The sequence below is a fragment of the Brachyhypopomus gauderio genome, chromosome 7 (genome assembly GCF_052324685.1).
Source record: "Brachyhypopomus gauderio isolate BG-103 chromosome 7, BGAUD_0.2, whole genome shotgun sequence".
Classification (NCBI taxonomy): Eukaryota; Metazoa; Chordata; class Actinopteri; order Gymnotiformes; family Hypopomidae; genus Brachyhypopomus; species Brachyhypopomus gauderio.
The window spans coordinates 21,739,477-21,764,018 of NC_135217.1; the positions used below are offsets into that span (position 1 = coordinate 21,739,477).

General features: G+C 48.9%; 1 protein-coding gene across 1 annotated transcript in view; it reads right to left on the minus strand.

Moving 5' to 3' along the window:
• Positions 1 to 24,542, minus strand: part of gli3 (GLI family zinc finger 3) — a 103,442-nt gene that overhangs the window by 63,213 nt on the left and 15,687 nt on the right. The window contains exon 2 of the mRNA XM_077012596.1: positions 22,158 to 22,332. Within this exon, the coding sequence (XP_076868711.1) occupies positions 22,158 to 22,290 (133 nt within the window). The 5' untranslated portion in view covers positions 22,291 to 22,332. The remainder of the gene's footprint in view (positions 1 to 22,157; positions 22,333 to 24,542) is intronic.

A 24,542-nucleotide genomic window follows, 5' to 3' on the forward strand; every position in this document is an offset into this window, starting at 1 on the left:
CAACTAAATCTTGTAATGCACGAGTGGATAATAGTACATGACACTGAGGTTTGAAGGTCTAAGTTGCTAAGAGCTTCCTCACACTGTCCATCTGCAGCACACACACACACACACACACACACACACACACACATATGGATCCACTATAAAATGAATAAAGCATCTGTGCAGGACATCTGGCAAACCTGAGAGATAAAACTAGAGGATTGCTGATATCACACTTGCTTGTTCAGAAGTCTGAGCTCAGACAGAGGGGACCAGCAGGGAGATGCTGACACAGAGGGTGACGTGGATACCGGAGATCGGACCAATGCCGTGACTTCTAGCTTAGTAATAGTGCCGTCAAGCAAACTTGCTTTTCACAAACACACACACACACATACACACACACACACACACACACACACACACACACACACACACACCACACACACACACACACACACACACACCTGTGACAGGTCTGGTCATGTGGGTCAGCTTTGAGCAGTCATGTGCTTTGCGAGACTTGAGTTTAAAGCCTCTTGGTTTTGGCTCCTCCGGCCAAATGAGAAAATGACTGTCCACACACACCACGCACACACACACACATACACCTTCCCCACCAACACACATACTCACACACACATCCCAACACACACACTCACAATACAAGGGATGCACACACCCTTGTAGGAGGAGACGTGGAGTCCTTTCTCCAGGCTGAGAAATAAAACAGGCCTTTAACAAACCAGCAGGCAGATGAGGACTTCCCCCAATTGCCCCCTTCTCTCTCTCTCTCTCTCTCTCTCTCTCTCTCCTCTCTCTCTCTCTCTCTCTCCCTCTCTCCCTCTCATTCAGTCAGCTCCACTCTCTTCCTCACTCCTCTTCGGCTCTCTCTGCCTCTGTCAGCTCTCTCTCTGGCAGGTCTCTCTCTCTCTCTCTCTCTCTTTCTCTTTGTCAGCTCTCTCTTTTTTCAAAGACACAGAATCCCTTGGAGAGGGCAGCTGAGTCTTTTCCCTGCATTCCAAACTGCCCATTAAGTGGCCTCATGGGTAGTATCAACGCCCACAAACCACCACTTCTCTCTCTCACTCTCCCTCTCTCCACCTCTCTACCTCTCTCTCCCGCACTCTCTCTCTCCATCTATCTCCAACTGCCCCTCTATCCCGCCACCTCTCTTCCCCTCTCCCCCTCTCCCTTCCTCCCTCTCTTCCCCCATTCTGTTTCTCACTCACACGCGTAGCTGCTTTCTACCTCTCAATTATCGTTCCTTCTACCTTCCCTCTTGTGTGTGTGCACATATCTGTGTGTGTGAGTGTGTGTGAGTGTGTTCCTGAGGGCAGGACCTGTAGAGAGGTCAGCAGAGGCTCACTGAAGCTCTCAGCAGACTCGACCTCACAGTGTTTACCCACTCTCCTTTGCAAGCTCCTTCATGTGACGGAGCTGACCCATTAGCTGACCTTCTCCCAGCCACTACCTCCCATGGGTGAGGAGGTACGGGGCCTCTCTCCTGCCAGTGACCTCCTACCACTCAGGACTTTCCCTTCAGAGCAGGGGCCAGCAGCTGGCCTGAGGGTACTTCATTAACCCCTTTAATCAGCTGAACCTGTACACACACATTTAAGCCAGGAGATGAGAGCTCTCTCATCCATGTCCTGGGATCCTGCCCATTAAACTAAGGGCAGCAGCTCTCTGAACAGTGATTAGCCCTAAGCGTCCTGTAAGAACGAATGAACGTTACGGGCTGGTGAAGCTAGAATCTGCTTGAGTGGAGCTGTTGGTCCATGTTAGCTGCTTTAAGGGAGAAAGCTGTGAGTGGTCAAAAAGCCCCAGACGGGGGCGTCACCCGGACCGTCCGAACCCCGACTGGGGGTGTCACCCAGACTGTCCGAACCCTGGCTGGGCCATCACTCAGATCATCCGAACCCCGGCTGGGGGTGTCAAACAGACTGTCCGAACCCTGGCTGGGCCATCACTCAGATCATCCGAACCCCGGCTGGGGGTGTCAAACAGACTGTCCGAACCCTGGCTGGCGCCGGGATGGTCTGGCCACCTTTGACTATGGTCACCCTGGTGGAATGGCACGGCTTATAGCTCTGTTAGCACTTAGAGTTAAAGTAACTATCAGAGACTGACTGGACTCATACGGCAATGAAGAGAAAGCTAGTGAGCCAGAAAGGCTAGTTTCTAACACACACACACACACACACACACACACACACACACACACACACACACACACACACACACACACACACACACACACAGTGTAGTCTGAACAGTGAATACCGTGAAACACCACAGGGATACAGTTTCCTGCACTGTGCTACAAGCTACATCCTTGTGACTTTCTACGGTTGGCTTTGTTCACTCTCAATCATTCTTTTCTGTCTCTAGTTCCTTCATGTCAGTACTTACAACACATTCCATGACTCTTGGTGCGCAGACATCACAGAGAGGGAAAGAGCACGAGTGCGTGTTGCCTCTCCGTGAGAACTGACAGCGTCACTTATGTTCGGAGTGTTTAATCCTGTACTGCACAGCCTATGATCTTATTAGGGCCATAATGGCACTAAGTCTGGATTAATAGGCCTGCTCTCACAAACTGCAATACTGTCATAAAAGGATTTAAAAAGCACCATATTTCTGTCGTCACACACACACACACACACACACAGGATTTGCGAGAGCATGTCACAGGAGCCTGCGAGTCACTGGCAGTAACGGGATTGCGAGGGATGTGCGTGCCCTCCTCATCCGGACACGACCAAACAGGCGTACGGACACTCTGAATTAGCCCCGCCCCTTATACGCAAAGACCGGCGCAGATCCGGTACCCGAGGCAGTGTAGGTATGAGGGGCAGTGGAGTCAGAGGCAGAAAGAGGGACGACACGTTTGTGTGTGTTCTCCACTCAACCAGCACAGGCAACGAGCCCCTAAACCTACAGATGGTCCCCGCCTGATCCACTGGCTGGAAAATGGTTTCAAATTCACAGCACCAGACGAAAAACAAAGGGTAAAAAGGAATTAATTCACTGCAAACAAACTCTCAAAATAAGTGAAGCACTTTAAATTGCTTTGAAATGAAATATGCTATGAACCAGCCTCGCCTAATGATTTGACTCACATTGAACACAAACATCCCCAACATGATTTGTCACAAAGAACCATGGCTAATAATTAAAAACCAAAGAGGCACATTTAAACGAGGAGTTTGCCGGGGGCCCATGATCACTGCATTGGGGCGATAACTGAGCACCACTCCCTCACTGGGTTGGACCAATCGGCCTAAAGTGTTTTGACCCAAGTCCTATTAGCCTAAGCCTGCAGTGATCTATGAGCCCAGGCGGCTGTGACCACGCCCTTAAACACGCCATCCCTTCCAAAAGTCCATGGACAACCACACAGTAAACACTGCTCAAAATAACTGCAAAAATAAATGGTAAAGTGATTAAGGGGTGATAGTGATTATATCTTCATGTTTTATTAAAAGTCTTTTGTTGTTGTTGACTAATGTAAAATCACACCTCTGTAAAGGTTCTAACCCCCTTCCCCTTCTCCACCTTGTTCTTACCCCACCCCCACCTCCACCTCCACCTCCAACCCCACCCCCACCCCACAGTGAAGCCATTTAGGCAGATCGGGCACGGGGTCAAGTGGTGAATTCAACCCTCAATCACACTAGTGTCACCCATTCCCAAGCAATACATCAGAGAGAGAGTGAGAGAGAAAAAAGAAAGAAAGAAAGAAAGAAAGAAAGAAAGAAAGCGAGAGGAAGAGAGGGTAAATGGGAGGGGAAGACACACAGAAGAAGAGAGATGCTGGGGGTTTATTATTCTAGCTCTGTCTAGTTAATTTGCATTCATCATTTAGAACTCCAGCAACATCAATGGCTCAGCAAACACTTAGCAGTGGGAGGTCAACAGGCCACTTGATCTGTTCAACAAACAGAGGGGAGAGGAGAGGAGAGGAAAGGAGAGGGGAGGAGAAAATATAAGGAGAGAAAACGACAAAAACAGTTGAATGAAGTGGGGATGTAAGAGGGTGTTTGTTAGATGGGGTAACAGTGGCAAATAACCGTTTTTCCTTCTCGGTAACCTCTGTGAGACACAAACTCTAACTCCCAGCCTGCTCTGCCCGCCCGGGCCCCTCCTCACGCTGGCTACTGGTGGAGCTCATACGCCACAGACCCCCAGAGCAGTGACGCCGCCCCCACCGACACACACACCCGGGGCATCTCCACGGCCCAGCCTCTCCACCCAGTTCTTCTTTCCTTTCGTTTCTGCTTCTTTCGCACTGCTTCGGAGCTCCACCCGTTCCTGCCCCGGTACGAGCGGGCTGTATCGCCCCTGCGCAAAGGGTGAAGGTCTGTTCTCCGTGGAGCAGGTGGAGAGCAACAACAAAACAGACGGAGAGAATGAGAGAGGAGCGAGGAAGAAAAAGTAGCAAGCGTGCTCTCTCCCTCCCTCTCTCTCCCTTTCTCTCCCTCTCTCTCTCTGTGGTGATTGAATTTCTTAACATCTTTTCAAAAAGCGCTTAAATGCCTGGAGGCGAGGGGAAGAAACAAGCTAATGGTGGATAGGGAACCCTGAACAAATTTCAGAGCCCTTTCCTGCTCGCGTTTGAGGCTTGAAAGCAAGCTCCTGCCTTTCAAGTTTCAAAGTCCTCCTTCCTCCCGCAGTGTCACTGAAGGATTTGAAAAGGCAGTAATTGTGCTCACTGCAGCCCTGATCACAGGCTACCCGTCCAGCTCTGGTGTCTGACTCGCTCTCTGTACCACTGCCCAACCTCTCTCTCTCTCTCTCTCTCTCTCTCTCATGCTTACTCTCTCTCTTCCTGTTTCTCTTTTCCTCCCCCTGTTTCACTCATTCCATTTCTCTCTCACTCTTAGTTTCTCTCTCTTGCCCCCTTTACCTCGGCCCCTCTATCTCACCTTCCCCTCCTCTCTGTCCTCCTCTGTCTTTTTGCCTTCTGCCAGCCCCCTCGTTAAATTGGAGTGCACAGGTCTCTTTCGTTTTACGGATTGAGGCCTCCATTGTGAAAAAACAAAAACATCTCCCTGGATCAGCTCCCTTCACAACGGCTGCCGCGTGCGTCGGGGGCCGTAATGAGAAGCCCTTCCAGGAGCAGGGAGAGGAACGAGGAAGGACCAAAATGGCCCAACGCAGAGCGTCGTGATGTCAGAAGCAGGGGGGCGTGTTCAGGCCGCCCCAGAAGGAGCCCATTGGTCCCCGTAGAGGGGGTGTGGGGTAAGAAAGGGCCACATGAGGAGGAGCCTCTGTTTGCCCTCGGTCTCTCTTGGCTGGCACAACGTTCGTCACCTTTCTCGTGCCACGCTGTTAATCTCTCCAAGTTCTCTCCACGGAGGAGGAGGAGGAAGAGGAGGAAGAGGTGAACAGCGGCACGCTTGGCTGAGGGACACGGCGGCGGCGTGGACCAGCAGGAGACAGCATGAGCGCAGAACACAAAAGCGTCTCTTCAAAGCGCCTCTCCACCAAAGTGGTAATCTCTCCACCCGACCCCCACCCCCAACCACCACCCCCCCCGCCCCCCCCCCCCTCCCCTCCTTGCAAATCAACTTGAAGGAGAGGCTGCTGACTTCCCAATTAACAATGAGGCAGCGACTCAGAAATGCCTGGAGTTGGCAGGGCTTTTAATACGGCTACCTCTCTGAGAGGCTTACCGCTACCTGAAACTGAGACCTCGCCTCGCCCACGCCAAGCACGGGTGGAGCAGCTCGCGATTAGCGAGCGGTTGAGGGTGTAGGTGGCGAGGGAGAGAGAAGCGGCGGAGGAGACGAAGGAGACGGAGGGAGGAAAGGGCGACGAAATCTCCACCAATCACTGACCGGCTCTGAGCGCCAGAGAGAAGCAGGGGGATTAGTGCAATTGTGTGGGGTATTCTATCACATCTTGGCTGCAGAGGAGAGAGAAGTTGGCCAAGATTCGTCCTTTAACCCCCAGCAGGGCAGGCTTAATGCACAAGCAACACTCCTTCAGAGACGGGTTCAGCTTCCTATTATGAGGAGATGAATGGCCTTTCAACTGCAGGAGAGTAGATCTCAGAGGTTCAGCTGTGTATAGGGCAGGTTAGCAAAAGAACATCCTTCTTGTAACTCAGTGTGTAACTCACACTGTGATTTCCGCCTGGCAACCGAAAAAAAAAAAAACATTTAAGAGCCAGTTTTTGCACTGTGGGACAGTTGTTTCACTTGTTTTCATTTCTAATTGAGGTTTTAAAGTACACTACATACAGGAACTTTTGTACGTATTTTTACACTGTTCTCGGGTGGGGTCAGAAGAGTTTATTTTTGTCACACTTAAGTATTTTGTCATTTATTTTGCCAAAGAACTCTAACCAAGTAGCAAGTTCCACGTGCAATATGTCTGCCTCAGTGCACGTGTGAAGAGACAGCTTTGAAACAAACACCATTAAAGCAATGAATAAAAAAACATTACACACAGTCTTCCTCCTATCGTCAAATTTCAAGCAATACAATGTACAATAACAACTGTATGCGTGCAACCACTTAAGGATAGACACGCCCTTGAGAGACACCACTCATTTTCTTCTATCAAACCGCATCCATGGCGGATGTGATGAAGAAATGAGGCGTGAAATCACACAGGGATCCCCATTCATCTGGTGAAGGCCTCTTTGGAGCACAACCAGTCGATCGTAATATGGGTCATCCAAAGTACAACAAACTTTTAGCATAAATTGCTTGTACACCTTGACTGTAATCTGACGCTGAATGACTCTCTCCAAGTTGATCGAATAAATTCCACATACCTTAGAAAGGACAAACGCAAATTCATTCAGTAATATCTGTCGTTGTTCAGAAACGATATGATTAAGACCATAGAATCTGCAGGGAATACTCAAAGTTGACTTAGACAGCAGTAGCAAGAGGTCCATGTGAGCTCCTGAATGGGCAATGGAAGAGCATTCACTCAGTCATCAGGGGGCTGCCAATTCACCCAGTCATCAGGGGGCTGCCAATTCACCCAGTCATCAGGGGGCTGCCAATTCACCCAGTCATCAGGGGGCTGCCAATTCACCCAGTCATCAGGGGGCTGCCAATTCACCCAGTCATCAGGGGGCTGCCAATTCACCCAGTCATCAGGGGGCTGCCAATTCACCCAGTCATCGGTTAGCTGCCACTTCACCCAGTCATCAGTTAGCTGCCAATTCACCCAGTCATCAGTTAGCTGCCAATTCACCCAGTCATCAGGGGGCTGATAGTTCACCCAGTCAACAGTTAGCTGCCAGTTCACCCAGTCATCAATTAGCTGCCAGTTCACCCAGTCATCAGTTAGCTGCCAGTTCACCCTGTCATCAAGCCCCAGGAGAGTAACACTGGCTGTGTTCTCAGGGAGGGAGTGCTGGGTGTCATATTCACACTTCTACGTTAACAGACAAACAGGCCAATCACGGGTGTCTATGAAGTGTCTCATGCAGTAGGATGACCTGCACAGCACAATCTTCTGAGCATATTAATCTGCCCCCTGATACTACATGAGCCTCAGCTCAAAACGATGTGGTGGTCGAGTGCGTGTACCTCAGAGGAATCATGGGATAGCCCTTCCCCTTCCTGTCATGTGACAGGGGAGAATTACTTGATAGGTGAGAATGAGCTGTGAGAGAGAAACTTGGGAAACAAACAAACAAAAAGTACCAATAAAGTCCATGTGGAAGTCAAGAACAAATCTCTAGCAACCTTTTGCCATAGATTTGGGAAATACATATATATTTACACAAACAAACAAATATACAAATATATATATTTGTTACTTAGTGTGTTAATAAAGAAAACAAAGTCTCCAAGCAACCATCTCTGTGGCTGTGCGTGTTCTGTATCTGTGTGAATGTGACAGCCCTCACACATCTAAACGTGGTGCTCACACATGCACACATCCCAATCCCCAGTTCTGAGTCCCAAGTTGATCATTCGAACACTATGTCCCTTCAAGGACCCAAGCAGGCCTGGTCATCCCTGACACCCTACCCAGCAACCCTGGGGGGAGGCGGGGCGGGGCGGAATCAAAGCCGAGACAGGTCTCCTTCACCCGCCTCAAATCAGCGACACTGAAAAGGGCTTAAGAGCTCCGTGAGCCTCCCCTATTCTTCCTGCTGCAACCCCCCATCCAAACCCCCACCCCCCACCTCACCCCAATCGCCCCTCCACCACACCTCCTGAGTTATGGGAGCAGCATCCCCCGGGAACGGCCTTGACACTTAGGCGTGCTCCATCAGGAGCAGATGATTGTAGAAGAGTGGAGTGTGTGGGTGAAAGTGCCTCTCCGAGATGGACAATGGTGCATTTGGCCTATTCACAGTTTGGCTATTCCACGCCATCGCCCGAATGGCACCTCCACTCCCATCAGACCCTGTTAGAGCATTTGGCAGAACCTTGATCAGAGTGAATAATGGGCTGTGATTGGTCTTAGTAGGCACTGAACCGCCCCAGGTAAGGCACTGAGAGTGAGGCATAGTTGATTTTTTATTTTTTTATGATATAGCAAAGGTGAGTGCGGTAGTGAACCCCTTACACAACGTACAGCTGATATGGGTGTATTTTCTTCCTCACCGCTCTTTGATCCAACCACACAGCTTAGGACTTCCAAAATCCTCTTTAACCACAGCACATTCTGAAGCTCCCTCACTGATTATGTATATTTCACATTCTGACATCCATCCAGCAGAGGTAATATGCCAATAGCAAATGAAATGAAATTACTTCAGAGATGCTGTTGGAGTTGCGTTTTTTTTTTTTTTTTTTTGGGTTCCGCTGGGTGTTTATTTGTTTTATTTCTGGTTAGGAACACGGCCTGTCTGTCTTTTTGCACCCAGGGGGACGGAGGCTGGCCGTGAGTCCATGTGCCATAGGCCCTTCGGTTGGCGCCAGCTTCTCTCTGTGTCTGACCGTTAGCGTGTCGCTCCCCTTCCACAGCACTGGCTAAGCCTGGGGCTGTGATTACAGCCAGCTCACGAGGAGCAGGCCAGAAAAGCCCAACGCCCACTCAACACCATTACCAACACTCAGCTCCTTGGTATGCTGGGATAAATATATTTTTCCCTTTCTTTCATTTTTTTCACCAAATACAGTTTAGGGGTCAAAAATCGTATGGAATGTGGCAAATGTTTTCTTTTGAAGGAGCCCCTTCTGGAGGTGCTCCGTCTTTCAGGTTTCACTTCCAATCCAAATCTATCTGATCTGATCCTGCTAATCCAAGGTGGTAATTAGATGGGGGGAGTGGTGGCTTGGGGTGGGAACCGAGCCCTGAGTTCTGTATGGTACACTGCATGTGTAGCTCTCCTGCTCTGCATGGCCGTACTGAGGATAAATGTACATGAGCCAATGAGGCACTGTGAGCGGAGGACTATTAAGACAGTTAGCCGGTACTTACAGAGAGAGGGATAATTAGACACTTCAAAGGCACCTGTCTGCTGTCCCACGGGGCTGGAATTCACTGGTCTCCTCCACTCACCCACCCTCCCCTCCCCATTTAAAAGCATGTTAACCGCTATCAGGGGCTAGCAGGCTAATTTAACTTCTGACATTTGATATCTGAGGAATGAGAAGGATCAGCCGTTTAGCCGGAACGGGATTACTCCTCCGTCGCCCCCCCCCCCCTTCCCGCTCCCTCGTTCTTTCCATCCCTCCCTTGCTCCATCCATCCCCTCCTCCTCCACCATAACGCGTGAAAAAGTCACCCTCGGTCAGGCCAGATTCATTAGCGCGCTCGCCGCTAAGCACTTTATCAACGACGGCAAAAATGTCGCGGCCCGGCCGGCGCTAGCTCCTGCGTGGGTGAGATTTCAGGCCTGGCGAGCTTAAGCCAGCCTGCTGGAAGCTCTGTGCCAACGCGGGGTGGTGGGGGCATGTCTTCGTATGGCCAGGCCACTGGCCACCTATTTGGAGTAGAATTGACGTAATAGAAGCTGGACACTGTGGACATTTGCCCACCACTTTTTGAAATGGCTGATTTTGTCACCCCACCACTTTTTGAAAGCAAACTCGGAAAATATTTTATATAACATCTTGTGCAGATGCGGTAACGAAATCAGAAAACGATCATGCTGATGTCACACTATCCCGAAATAATAAACACAGCACAACTGACATTTTGTGAAATGAAACAAAAACATTTTTTAATGAAAAGAAATAGACAACAATTATGGTACAACTGTGTTTTAACCAATAGTGCAGACACTTGTTCAACAATGATAGGCTTACCAAACACAGACATAAAACCCTTTGTGAACATCTTCCTTTTTTGTCCCAGTGCTGACTCTTTTCAGGGAACACACGTGCCTGAAGACTTGCTTTCTTATAGAAAACGCAAATTTCACAGGTAGCCAAATGAAAGCAAAGCATTTTTTAAATTTTTTTCAAATCCAAATTATGCCCATGATGTACTTCATACAAGGGGAAACCATTCAAGCACTATACAACATAAACTGCTGTTTTTTGTGAAGAAGACCTTCAGTGTCAGTGGAATCGAGGACATACCTAGCAAAGAAGCCCTCTTATTACAAATGACATCGTAATTCATCAGTACACCCCAGATTACTCCTTTCAGAAATTAGGTGTAACAGCAGCTCAGATTATGTCAGAAGTAGATAACTACAAGCTGAGATTGTTAAAGTGAACTAAAGTGTAAAATTTGCTATTTTCAAGCCAAACTGCACAAAACAGTGTTGTCCTTCCTTTCATGAAGAGCTATCTGACCTTCCCAAACTCTTAACACAGACTTTTGGCTCCTCTGCTATTTTTTGGAAACCATACCAGTCTGTCAGTATAGACATTACTCTGCTATTACATACGCTCTTGTATATTTACAGTGTTGTTAGTGACTACTTGTGCTCTCATTTTGACAACAGCCATGAATTATGGGTAGACTTCGGAAGCTCTAGCTTTGCATCTAAATGTGGAACAATGGGATTAAACCAGGCCAAAGAGGGCTTAGTTTCAAATTAGCATCATACTAAAACATTTGGTATTTCGGTGAGCAACATGGACGTGCCCTGCTCCAAGTGTAAATGCAAGAGGCATGGAAACTATCCGTCCAAAATAAAGCCAGCCTCACGCCAAAACAAAGTGAGTGGTTTCGGTTGGGGTCACTCAGCTTCAATAATCCACAGGAACAAAAGTCAACATCCTGCAATATATTCTGGTTTCCTAGGGGACCCTAACATCACACACTGCAGGGGTGGGTGGGGGTAGACCCTTGGGGTGGGGGTAGGGGGGGTCACACTGGTGGGGGCTGCTCAAGGCTTCACTTCAGGTTGAGTTCTGTGCTCTCACGAACTCCTCCATTACAGGTGGGGAGCCGGGCTCGACGGGTCTCTTTGAAGCCACAGCTGGTAACGCTTAGCGCTTCGCTGCAGAGACCCGGCAGAGACCCGGCCGAGGCCCGGTAGAGGCCCGTGGCCCCCCTTTCACAGGCCACCGTGACAATCAGAATTCCAAACTACAAGCCAAGGCTCGTAAAAATAACATGATGACCAGGATATCAAACCACAAGTCCAAAACCATAAAAATAACATGACGATTTTCCCAGCAAAGAAAATATGCCAAGTCACCGCAGGCTGGACCAATATCAGGTCCATGTGTGACTAATTTGCTGGATTATGTAAAAAAAAAAAAAAGAGAGATCTGACAGAAAGGCACACATGGAACCGAGAGCATTCACCTTCCTTAAAACGTTGCCATCGCACATGAAGCCGATTATCAGAGCAACTGAACAAAAAACACTCTCAGCCCACTTTTAACTGTGTGAATCAAGCAAGATACAATCAGATGCAATGCAGTGCAATGCAGGCTGATGTCTGCTGACGTCGACTGGGGCATCAAAGAAGAAAAACCGCCGGCTTCTTTTTCGGCATGAACTTCGAGGCTCCGGGAGCTTGCTGGGTTTGTTCTGGTCTGACGAATGTGTGTCGCTGCTCGGTGACAGAGTCAGCACTAGCGCTGATCCAGAAGACAGAGGGCAGATGATCCCTGGAGTCTCTTCTCAGACCAGCTGAGCCCGCCACTTAAAGCAGGTGGATCTGTGGAACTCTGGCTAGCGCTGTCCCTGCCCGGACACTCCTGACCCAACCCGCCGAATCACCATCCAGGGCTTCAGAGTTGTGCAGAATCAGAAGCTGACGTTTTTGTTCATTGATGCTGCTGTATAAGAGCGCTGAGTTAACCAACTCTGTTGGCCTCTCCCCCCACTCCCTGACCCCTCAGCTCATACGACCACACCCCCACACTTAAGCCCCGCCCTCATACACAAAGCCCCGCACTCTACAAGCTCCTAAAGAATGCAAAGTGCCATTCCCTGCCGGGCCCCTCACACCCCCGCCCTGAGGATGGCAGGATAACACAGTTTAGCACCATGTTCCACATATGCTGACACTGGTTGAGTCTTTCCCAGTATTCCTTGTGCTGAGATTCTGCTGAGCTTCACCCATCACAATAGCCATTAAGAGCCTCGAACTCAAACACCTGTTTGGAACTTCTGCCAAAACCGCTAACTTTACACAGAGAGCGTCTAATCAAAACAGTGCAAAGGCGGCCTTATCTCCAGCTGCCGCTAACGCATGTCAACACTTTAGCACTTATTCAGAAACAACCGTACCATGTGCATTCAGAAGGATTTCGCATTACATCGTGTTCACATAGAGCTAGACTATGAAGAGCAAATTTTCTCATTTTCTCGCAATCACACTCACTCTATTCATCCGAGCTCTTTCTTCCCCTGCTGAACGTGGCCGTGGTTGGTCATGCCTGATTCAGCTGCTGTATCACAGAAAACATGCAACTCAGTTCCAGACAGGGAGGAAACAACGCCAAGTCTGCTGTTGAAGAAAATGGAAAAAATGAAGCCTGTGTGTGTGTGTGTGTGTGTGTGTGTGTGTGTGTGTGTGTGTGTGTGTGTGTGTGTGTGAGAGAGTGTGAGTGTGTGTCTGTTTGTGTGTGTGTGGATGTGTATGTACCCCCGCAGCTGTTTATATTACTGACAGGGGGAAAGAATTTTCATACTAACTTTTCTTAATTATTTTTAAAAAGAGAAACAAGTCTTACTGTATTAATCTCAACAATCCCTGCACTCCCTCTGGCTGGGCCAGCTGCCCTTCTGCCCCTCCACGCCTGGGCCAGCGACGGCCCCCTGACGGCCCCCTGAAGACCACGCTGGGCCCAGGCTGGCCAGCCACAAACAAAGGCCGTATTGATGAGCAGGCCCACGTAATACGGGCGGCTCAGACTCTCTGTTACTGCAGCGGAGTCATGAGGTTGCCAAATTGTTCAGAAGATGGACAGGACATGCTGTGTATGTGTGTGTGTGTGTGTGTATGTGTGTGTGTGTGTGTGTGTGTGTGTGTGTGTGTGTGTGTGTGTGTGTGTGTGTGTGTGCTTCCAACAGTGCTCATGTTTGTCTGAGGCTGCATCCATATGATTGTTCAGAAACACTGTACTAAATGTTTACCTATATAAATATATATAAACCTCTGGTAATCAGTATAAATAATCTATATGAATCGTTGTAAATGAATGAATGAATGAATGTAAATCAGCATGAATCATTCTCCGGCAATCTAAGTTCTAGCAAATTGCGTTTGAAGCTTATTACATGCAATTTAATATAGTTATTTAGTATAGTTAGTACAGTACACTGCACCATCTTTGTTCTGGATTGATCTGTGCTTGGATCTATGCCGGCGGAGAGGCAGCAGGGATTATAATCCCATGGCCTTATCAGCTAAAGACTGCAAAAAGTGGTGCTGGCCCTCTCTCCCTCTTGGACGTCGGACGTAGGATGGGCTCTCGGACAGTTGCGGGTCCCGTTACCATTGCCAGGTGCATCGCTAACGACTGATCTCCGGCCTAGACATGGACACAAACATGTACTGCATGCACTTACAGCTGAGCGGAGGCAGTGGAGGGGCGGGGAGGGCACGGGCCTTGATATCTAATCGATCAGTAGAAACCACTGGTATTCTTTAGAGTCTTTGATCTCCACTCCTCTCTCGCCCAGTTAGAGACACCGGAGAGATAGGAGGAGTGGTGGAGTGGAATATGAGGAGAAACAGAGAAGCGGGAGAATGAAAGAGAGGGAATGAGAGAAAGAGAGAGGGAATGAGAGAGAGGGAGGGGAGAGAGGGGTGATGGAGAGAGAGAAAGAGGGAGAGAGGGAGTGAAAGAGAGAGGTACCTGGAGATGAGGAGGAATCAGGTGTAAAAGTGACAGTAAATAAATGGTAGAAAGTGCAAAAGAAAGATCAGAGTGTCTGTGGTGCATAATAAAGTCTCTCCAGGTTCAGGACACGTCCACTTTGTTCATCTCAGCAGGGAAGCACAGTGATGTTAGTCTGAACGAACCCCACTGGCAGAGTAATACACATCTGCCCCTTGTCTCTGTGTGTCCACCCCTCTCTCTGTCCACTGTGAGACAACTCTGCAACCTTCACTCAACAGGCACTCACAAGAGCAAAAGAAAGAGAGAGAAAGAGAGAAAGAGAAAGAGAGAGAGAGAGAGAGAGAGAGAGAGAGAGAAAGGCCATCGCTTTAAATATGGAAAAGTGTATGATGGGGTCATTCCCAGGAGAAATTCCCAGCTGAAAAGCAGACTGAAGAGTAACGCGACATAAGAGAGGAATCTCAGCCCCACAGCCCTTCAGTAGCCTTCACAGTGGGCAGACTGCTCCAGCTGCCCCATGCCTGCCAGGACGACTGAGGCACTGGAGAAAGTGATACCAGCATGGGGCCGTTAGTAAAAGATGCAGAAGTGTGTGTGTTTGTGCGTGTGTGTGTGTTTTGGGCAGGGGGCTGGCCCACTTGGGGCCACTCCGCCCCAGTACCAGTGGAACCTGCTCAAATCTGTGTCCCGGGGCAACGGAGAGGCCATGTTCGCTGCCAGCCCACTGTCCGTGTCCCCGCTGCTTGAGGAAATGAGCTCGGGGTGGGGGAGGGGAGCGTGGGGCAATGCACACGTTCGGTCCTGAAGAGGGGAGCCTCTGTCTGGGCTGGATGGACACACCCCTCCCCCTGCACCCCCTGGGCCGGGGGAGCCAGGACCATGACCTTACCAGCGCTAAAGAATTTGTGCTGCATTGTGCGCAAAGCAGGCCAGGCTGCCGGCGGCATTTGGAAGAAGACTTGAGAGAAAAAAAAGCTGGATATGGTCGAAGAGGAAGAATTGTGGGTAGAAAAGGTAATATCCCGCGCTGTCAGGAAAGAGTGCGCGTCTATGTACGCCTGTCCATGTATGCAACTTTTAGTGCTTGTTTGTGGTTTTATAGTCAGTATATGTGTGCAACCATGAGCGAAGGCCGTGGTGGTGCCATTTGTACAGCAGAAACCTGAAAATCGAAGTGCCTCACAACACCACCTTGACTCCTCCATCTACGGCCCACTCCTCAGAGCTACAGGGAGGAGTGGTGACAGCCCCCGCCACCCCTACACATAACAAGCTCAAAGGAAGACAGCCCTCCTCTTTCAGACAAACGAGTAATGGCCCTCAGAATGTACTTCTAAGCTGGAATGCTCCAACAGGGCTCCAGACTCCAACCGTTTTGTCAGAAGTCGTGAGTGCAAATCTCGCATTCATGCGAGTGTACGGTGATGATTACGGCGAGGAGGTGCCCTTACGCGCCGGCTACCGCGGTAACCATTGCGGCTGAGAGCGGTACTTTTGTTCTTCATCGCTGGCTCGTTCAAGCCTCTCCGTACCTGCACTCTCCTCGAACCTGCGCCTTCATCATCAGATACACGACTCGCTCACGGTGCGCTGATGATGAAACACGGGAGAACAATCCAGTTACCACGCTGCGAAGATGAAGAGCCCTGGAGCTTATTATTTTAAATACTGAAACGAGGAGAGAGAGAGAGAGAGAGAGAGAGAGAGAGAGAGAGAGAGAGAGAGAGAGAGAGAGAGAGAGAGAGAGATGGCTGGGGGAGAGGGAGCAACAGCTAAAGGTCCCGGTTCAGACCCACTTGATGATGAGGGTACACTGCCTGAGCCAGGCACCCTGGGGGCATGCGGCCGTTTTGCCCACCACTTGAGAAAGTACTGGGGTGACGCCCCCACACCTTTTACACTAAAGTCACTAAACTGGTTTTATGTGGAAAAGAAAAGACAATCTCCCCTTTCTATAACCACATGGAGCAATGCTCTATAGTCACAAACTTCTGCTACATACTCGTAGCAGAACCAATCAAAATCTTTCATCGGGGGGTGGGACACCACAAAAAGTGAAATCAGCACAAACAGAAAGCTAGTTTAGTGGACTCCTCTGCCCAGTCCGCTACAGTTTCTTACTGCTCTGTACTAATGTACTCTTGATCACTGTTACTTCAGTGTTATGGTTATTACATGTTTTGCATTTCTTTACGGTACTCCCATACTAAGCTAGTATTTGATGTTGTTCACAGACTCTAGCTAGTGGTTATCTACTTCAGCAATATGAAACAATCAAAACAATGCTTACGTTGTTTGTCAAAAAGCTTAATAGGTTTATAACCTAAGCTGGAAGTAAGGTTTAGTTCACCGGTCAGTACTATAGATTACGATATAGCTGGTTTTGTCATACCATGACAATAAGCCTTTCTCCTCTTTTGATCTGTACAGTTAGCTGGCATGTTGGCTAGCTTGCTAATGTCAGTATTTTGCCAGCATAGGACAAAGTTTCAGAGTTTTCTTTTGAAATTATATTGTCAGCCACTGCTTGTAGCAGAGAACCAATGTTCAGTTTAGTCTCAATCTGTCACTGTCAGTCTTCACATCAGCAAAACTAGGGCCCTCAAATAGCTAAATGCAAATAAAGACAACGGTTCAATCGGATGCGAGATTAACAGTCTACCTGCACCAAACCACAAGATTCACTCTCCCAGCTGAAGAGGTTGGAAGAGTGAATCTGGAGCACGTTATTCTCTGATATCCTCTACATTTTATTTCTCAGCATATTTGACCAATTCATGCAATACCGTTTATTCTTTGGAGCAAAAAACGCTTAGAAGAATGAAAGAATGAGATGTGTACTGTGTGTGAATGCACATGAGAGAGAATGAAAGAAGAAAATAAAGAATGAAAGAGGGAGAAAATATGGGAGAGAGGAAAAGAAATAGTGAAAGACGGTGTGATGGCATCTCAGTGTGTGTGTGTGTGTGTGTGTGTGTGTGTGTGTGTGTGTGTGTGTGTGTGTGTGTGTGTGAGTAGAGGGTGTAGGGGGAGTTGAAGAGTGTAGAAACAGTTGATTATGAGTCCCATCAAGTGATCAATGATTTCATTAATAAGACTGATCACACTCCTGCCACTTCTCTGACACTTCCATGAGCGATGATCGTCACACACACTGCAGTGCACAAACGCTTCGGCCCTGGAATTACCCCCACCCCCCCAACACACACACACACACACACACACACACACACACACACACACACACACACACACACACACTCCATTCCCTCTACCCATTCAATATTTCCCCCCAGAAGAGTAGCAATGGCTAACTGCGGAGCACTGAGGGTGGGGGCTCTGTGAGTGGAGCGGAAGGGGTGGGGGCGGGGGCGGGGGGTGTCAGTGCGAACGTCTGTTAGAAGGAGGGATGAAGAGAGAGAGTAAGAGAGAAGGACGGAAGAGGGAGAGAGAAGAAAAGTGAAAATCCATTTTGAAGCACATTTTCAATTAGACTCCACAAGCTGTTATCACAGGTGTCTGAGAATAGAGGCACGCGAGTGAGAGTGTCTGCTAGCCAGCGCGCTGAAATGAACCCTTATCGGCACGCCACAAAGATGGGCCGCGACACACTATCTGGAAATTACTTTCCGCCCGCGCTGCTAACAGGAACTTTATTCCTGTCAGGTGACACCTCCCCCACCATTTGCTTTTGATCATTTAAATGCCCACCTAAAAAGGGTGGAAGAGGCACCCATCTCTCCCTCTCTCTTTCATTCTCTTTCTATCTCTCTTTCTCTCTCTCTCCCTTTCTCCCTCTCTCTCTGCACTGGACTGTACTTTCTCCTGTTCTTTTTTTTTTTTTTACATTTTGTGTGTGTACTGGACAACTGTCCACACTGGCCAAAAACGGAAGAAATATACCCAGCAATAAAATAAAATAACTGTCTACATAACGTACTAGAATGCGAAGTTCCATATTTCTTACGTGCGAGGCCGGCCCACGTGGGGAGGGGACGAGGGGGGGGGGGGGGGTCTTTTCCCTTTTTTAGGCGCCAAATTTTGCACCCCGCAAAGCGACTGCACGCATTCCTTTACAATTTTCCAGGCTCTCTTCTCTCCATTTCTCACATTCCCCCCTTCCTCTCTCACTCCTCCCTCAACTGCTCCTTCTCACTCGTTCCTTTCCTCCTCTCCTCTCCTCTTTTTTCATTCCTTGCTTTCTTACATTCTTCTCCTCTTTCAGTACCCTTTTCATTACTTTAGCAGCTATGGAAAAGACAAAACTATAAGTGACATCTACGTGTTTGTTTAAATTTCTAACTGACAGCTTTAAACTGCTCTACACCTTCTCTCTGTGTTTTTTTTATCTCGTCCTCTCTCTGTCTCTTTCTCTCTGTCATTCTGTCTCTGCTCTGAAAGGCAAGTCCCCTTTCTGGACTGTCCTCTCCTCTTTTTTTCATTAGCAAATTATCCCATGACGGCAAGGTTTAGTCCACCAAGGAATATGAACATATCTCTCTCTCTCTCTCTCTCTCTCTCTCTCTGTCTAGCTCTCTCTCTCTCACTCTCTTCCTCTTTCTCACTTTCTACCCCCCCCCCCCCCCATCTTTCTCTCTCCCTCTTTCGGGCAGCAACAAAAGAATCAGGGGACTTTGTGGTCCACCTGCCTGGCGAATGCTGGGGTCTGAGATGGGGTGGGGGCCAGCGGGCCCCGCCGGGGGAGGACCAATCAGGCCATTGTGGAGGCGCAGTGGGCTCTTTTGAGCTGTCAGCCCGGGAGTGCGACGCAGTGCCCGAATCCCCCGCCCGGCCCGCGCCCCCACCGGGCCACCTCCCCCTCCCGCACCTCCACCAGGCCGCCTTCCCCGCCCGCGCCTCCGTGGGAGCGCACCCCGCCAGGCCTGCACAATTACACACCGCCAACTTCTCACTGCAAACTTCTGCAGGCCGCGGGAGAGAGGGATAGAGAGAGAGAGAGAGATACAGGGAGGACAAGAGGAAGAGGATGAACATTCGAGACATTCAGACAGAACCAGACGCGCATGACCCGACCTACTACAGAGATGTTTTTGTCTCTTTCCTTCAGTTTTCTGTGGCGCGAAGCTGCCATGAAGCAGGTGGGATCCCCCACACATAGCAAAGGCGCTGTGTTCTCCAACGCACTTGTCCGGTTCAAATTTCACGCCTTCCTCTCCCATCGTGCCGCATAGGGTTTCCCCAGCGTACGCCGCAGGGGCTCGGGCTGTCCCGGGACCAGCACCGGAGCCAGCCTCTGGGCCTCCGTCTCTGCGAAACACTGACCTGGGATCTGCGGTGCAGCCGACCGGCCACTAACAATCGGCTTTTGTTGGCGTGCGGGGGCAGACCGGTCTGTGGGGGTTAAAGTTGAGGGGGGTTTTGGGTTACATCAGATAAGAGGTTATGAGTATTGGGGAAGGAGAGGGGCGGGTGGGAGTGGGAGAGGTAATTATAACCACTCCAGGAATGTGTAAGCTATCTCATGAGTGCGGTGAAAACTCTTACTGTGGGAGACTATGACCTGCTACAGTGGGGGGGGCATCGTGGTTAAGCTCGAGAGCCTGTGGTCAAACAGGTGTTACTATATCTATTGTTACGCACAATAGTTCTTCCACCTGCTCCTCCCGTACGACTTCCGAAACTTAAGGAGCAAGTTTGCAGAGTGCAGGCAAGGAATATCCCTTTAACGGTGGCGTCACCTCATACATACGACTGTGCCAAAGCCAAATGATCACTGCACGCAAGTCTCCATGACAATCCTTATGTTGCCGGGCGCGGTAATTAGCCTCCTGTTACAGCAAAAAGTACGTAATTACTACGGCCAAATTGCATCCATGTTTTTTTTTTTCACAACAGGAAACCTCAGAGTGCATCTACCCTCCCCCCCTCCACCCCCACCTCTGCCTTACCTCTAATTAATGAAAGAGTGCAGGCCATCTGGGAATGAACAACAGGAGAGAGAGAGAGAGAGAGAGAGAGAGAGAGAGAGAGAGAGAGAGAGAGAGAGATGAGGAACTAAAGAGTTTCCGAGACGTTTTAAGAATGTTTTCATTCAATAAGACAATCAAATGAGGCAATGTCTCCCCCTGACTTCCTGCCATACAACCTGCGGCTCTCATATGGAGTGGTGCAGAACCCTGACCACTTATCAGCTCACATGCTCCTCAGCCACACACACACACACACACACACACACACACACACAGTGAGCCGCTGCAAAGCCGCAGTCTTAAAGCTGTCCTGGCGTCAAAAAGAATCCCTTTGTCGATTGTACTGTCTGACAGGGGAGAGAACAGAACCCGTGTTTTTCAAAACCACAAAAGAGAATGCAGGAAAAGGGGTCCACTCGAGACCTTTATCCGTCTACACAAAAGGAGAAAAGAACAGAGGGGGGAGTGGTTGTAGGTCGGGTCAAAAAAGTCAGAGGTCATAAAGTGGCAACCTGAATGAGTTGGTAGCTATGCAGGTTGTCCAGGCAGTACATGACAGGAAGTGGTGTTGTATAAATATCATTTGATTTTCAGTACAACGTAGTGTGTGCTAACTGTACATAGCCCCAATGTACCACGTACTGGACCACCTCCAGACTGTGGGCAGAACCGAATTTGAATGAGGAAACAGACAGGCTGGGGATTAACATGGTATGCTAGTAAGTGGAGTTTACATGGTGGTGTTTACAGGTGGAGGCGGTATGTGAGATATGAGATGTGGTTTTAGTGAAGAGGTGCGTATGGAAGTTTCTTATTAGGTCACTAGTCTCAGAGATTGTGATATATTGCTGTCAGGTGACGTCTGAGAGTCTGCAAGAGCTTCTATAGGTCAAGATTAAACTCTTGGGGGTTTCAGAGGTTTAAGGTGTTATGTCGCTAGGTGAGTAGTGTTAAGATCAGAGTTTCAGTACTTATGCAAAGATGATCAAACTCTCAATACTGTTCAATACTGTAGGTGAAGTTTAAAATGAGCCTCTTTAGCATTTGAAGACTTTATGTGAGGTTTAAGACCAGACTCTCAGTACTGTTGAATGCTGTATGTGAGGTTTAAGACCAGACTCTCAGTACTGTTGAAAGCTATATAAGGTTAAGACCAGATTCTCTGTACTGTTGAATGCTGTATGTGAGGTTTAAGACAAGACTCTCAGTACTGTTGAATCCTATATGTGAGGTTTAAGACCAGACTCTCTATACTGTTGAATGCTGTATGTGAGGTTTAAGATCAGACTCTCTGTACTGTTGAATGCTATATAAGGTTAAGACCAGATTCTCTGTACTGTTGAATGCTGTATGTGAGGTTTAAGACAAGACTCTCAGTACTGTTGAATCCTATATGTGAGGTTTAAGACCAGACTCTCTAAACTGTTGAATGCTGTATGTGAGGTTTAAGATCAGACTCTCTGTACTGTTGAATGCTGTGTGAGGTTTAAGACCAGACTCTGTACTGTTGAATGCTGTATGTGAGGTTTAAGACCAGACTCTCTGTACTGTTGAATGCTGTGTGAGGTTTAAGACCAGACTCTCTGTACTGTTGAATGCTGTATGTGAGGTTTAAGACCAGACTCTCTGTACTGTTGAATGCTGTATGTGAGGTTTAAGACCAGACTCTCAGTACTGTTGAATCCTATATGTGAGGTTTAAGACCAGACTCTCTATACTGTTGAATGCTGTATGTGAGGTTTAAGACCAGACTCTCTGTACTGTTGAATGCTGTATGAGGTTTAAGACCAGACTCTCTGTACTGTTGAATGCTGTATGTGAGGTTTAAGACCAGACTCTCTGTACTGTTGAATGCTGTGTGAGGTTTAAGACCAGACTCTCTGTACTGTTGAATGCTGTATGTGAGGTTTAAGACCAGACTCTCTGTACTGATAAATACTGTATGTGAGGTTTAAGACCAGACTCTCTGTACTGTTGAATGCTGTATGTGAGGTTTAAGACCAGACTCTCTGTACTGTTGAATGCTGTATGTGAGGTTTAAGACTCTCCGTACCGTTGGAGGTGGTGCTGGAAGCCACAGCCTTCTCACTGATGTCTGTTCGGGTCGAGGCGCTCTTGGTTGCCACGATAGTCTCCACCCTCTTCTTCTTCTCTACAGCGGAACTAGCCTGGGACTGGGTTTCCATGACAACTGTGCATTCCTCAGTGCCTCATCGAACCCAGGACACCTGTAGTTTCCCCCACAGAAAAGGTCAGAGGTCAGCGCAGGAACCATAATGACAAACAGATTTTTAAAGGTTAAAACTGTTCAACTTGCTAACAAAGTGTCCGAGCCGCGCAAAAAAATAAGCCCAACGATTTCGATAATGATCCATGAACGAGCTGAAACGGTGAGTCACCATCAGAACAAGCACGGCGGAAGCAGCTTTCATGGGAAAGTTTGGACATGACTAAAACAAAGTTTGAGGTTTTGCGACTAGTTGCATAGTGGAGAACGTGGATTGCAGATGGGTATAGGCAGTGTATGCCAAAACTCTCTATCACTGCTGAAAGGGGGGGAAAAAGAAACAACACACAAAGGCAAAACCTTACGGGGATACTTCAGAGAGCGAGAAACCCACACCCGCCTGAAATGAAGGTTTGTTTGAAGCTCCTTTTGGGAATATCGGAGTGCTGGGGCCATTTTCTCCCCCTCGCAGTAAACGCTGTTTTAGTTAAAGCTCTTTCTCAGGCTCGCGAGGCTCTCACACTCAGCCAAGCGGACTGTTCCAGGGAGGTTCTACAGAACTCTCCGCAACTCGCCAGAACTCTCCACAACTCCGGATGACGCCCCCGAATACGAGGAGATTCTGTCCGACCCGCTTACGTGTTTGCCAGCCAGCTGGGGACTCAGCCAAACAGCTTTGTGAGAGCGAATTTAAAATGTCACTAGGGGTTCGTCTGCATACACAGGACAAGCGACCGGACTAGCGCTCATTGCTAATGCAGCAAGTTAGGAAAAATATTTGAAAGTTTCCCACTAAAAAGATTTTTTTTTTTTACATAGCTCCAAGCAGGCTTAAAGAAACACCCGCATAGTGTCAGATATAGAAATGCAACGAAATGCTGTCAGACTACATTATAAAATTGGTGGAGATGCATATTCTGGATATGAATGACTTTTAAAAAAGCAGCAAGTATCTGATAGCATGTTTAATTATGTCTTTGACACGAGTACGTTATGATGGGGGAGTGGAGAGGCAGTGAGGCTTCTTACAACTTGAACTTCTACAGACTGAAATCTCAGGAGGGGTGTGGCAGCTGTGAGCAGTTGTGGGGTGAAGGAGGGACGAGCTTTATTTGGTCTTTTCTTTTATCCCAACTTCTGTTTCTCAAAACATCGGCAAGCAACCCTGGTTTACCTCTCCCTTTTCTCAAAACCAATCACAATTTTTTTGTTTTTCTGTTAATTGCTTCCGTATGAACACACGTGCATAAATTTCATTATTTAAAGTTAATAACTGACACAAAACATTTGTATATTTTTTGTAAATCACTCATTTACAAGTATTAAGTTTCTTCCTCTCAATGGCAGAAACTTAAAAACTCTGGCGCTCGCCGTCCCGAGTTCACAGACGAGCGATCGATGGCGACCCCAGCCAGTGCAGTCGAGCGGCTTTGGTCTGGCGGTAAGCGCGGCAGCTGTGAAAGGTGAGGCGCTCGTGCGCTGACAGCCTGTCGGAGACGGAGCGGGGGGGGGCGGGGGGGGCGTGAGGTGGGGGGGGGAGGCTGAGATCAGACAGAGGCCCACAGTCAGCCTCTCTCGCTCTCTCTCTCCGCCAGGCAGCGGCTCGACGGAGCTCGGGCAGCACGGACGAGGGGCCGGGAGGGAGCGGGAGTCCTTTATGCCCGTTATCGACTCGCCTCTGACACTTGGGGGGGCGCACGTTTGAACCCCCAGCTCCCCCTCTTCGGTCCCCCGGGCGATCTGTAAAAAACGGGGGTAAGAAACAGAAAGGCTGGGAAGCTAAGCTCAGACTTTGGGCAGGCGAGACAGGCGAGGGGTAAAGGAGGTGCATGTAGGAGGGGGGAGGGGCAGGGGGGGAGGGGAGGGGCAGGGGGGAGGAGGCGGGTGTAAACATTCCTTTGGAAAGGCAAATGCTGGCAGCTCATGCGTGCGGGAGCGGCGGCCACCGACTCCTTCGTTCTCCCCCCGCTGGGCAGCCGGCGACCACCGCACCCTGAGCGGACCACCTAAATCCCACAGGTGCTCCCAAAAGAATCCCTCATCCCCTCACCACGTTCCTCTCATACCCTCCTCTTCCTCAGAGGTTTTTGCTCCCTGCTTTCCTCTAAGCTACCATACGGGTTCCTACAGGGGTGTTTTGCGGTGGCTTGGTCATTCATACACGGCGCTCACAAAAACCTACACAGGATGACGTAAATGGGCGACAAACTC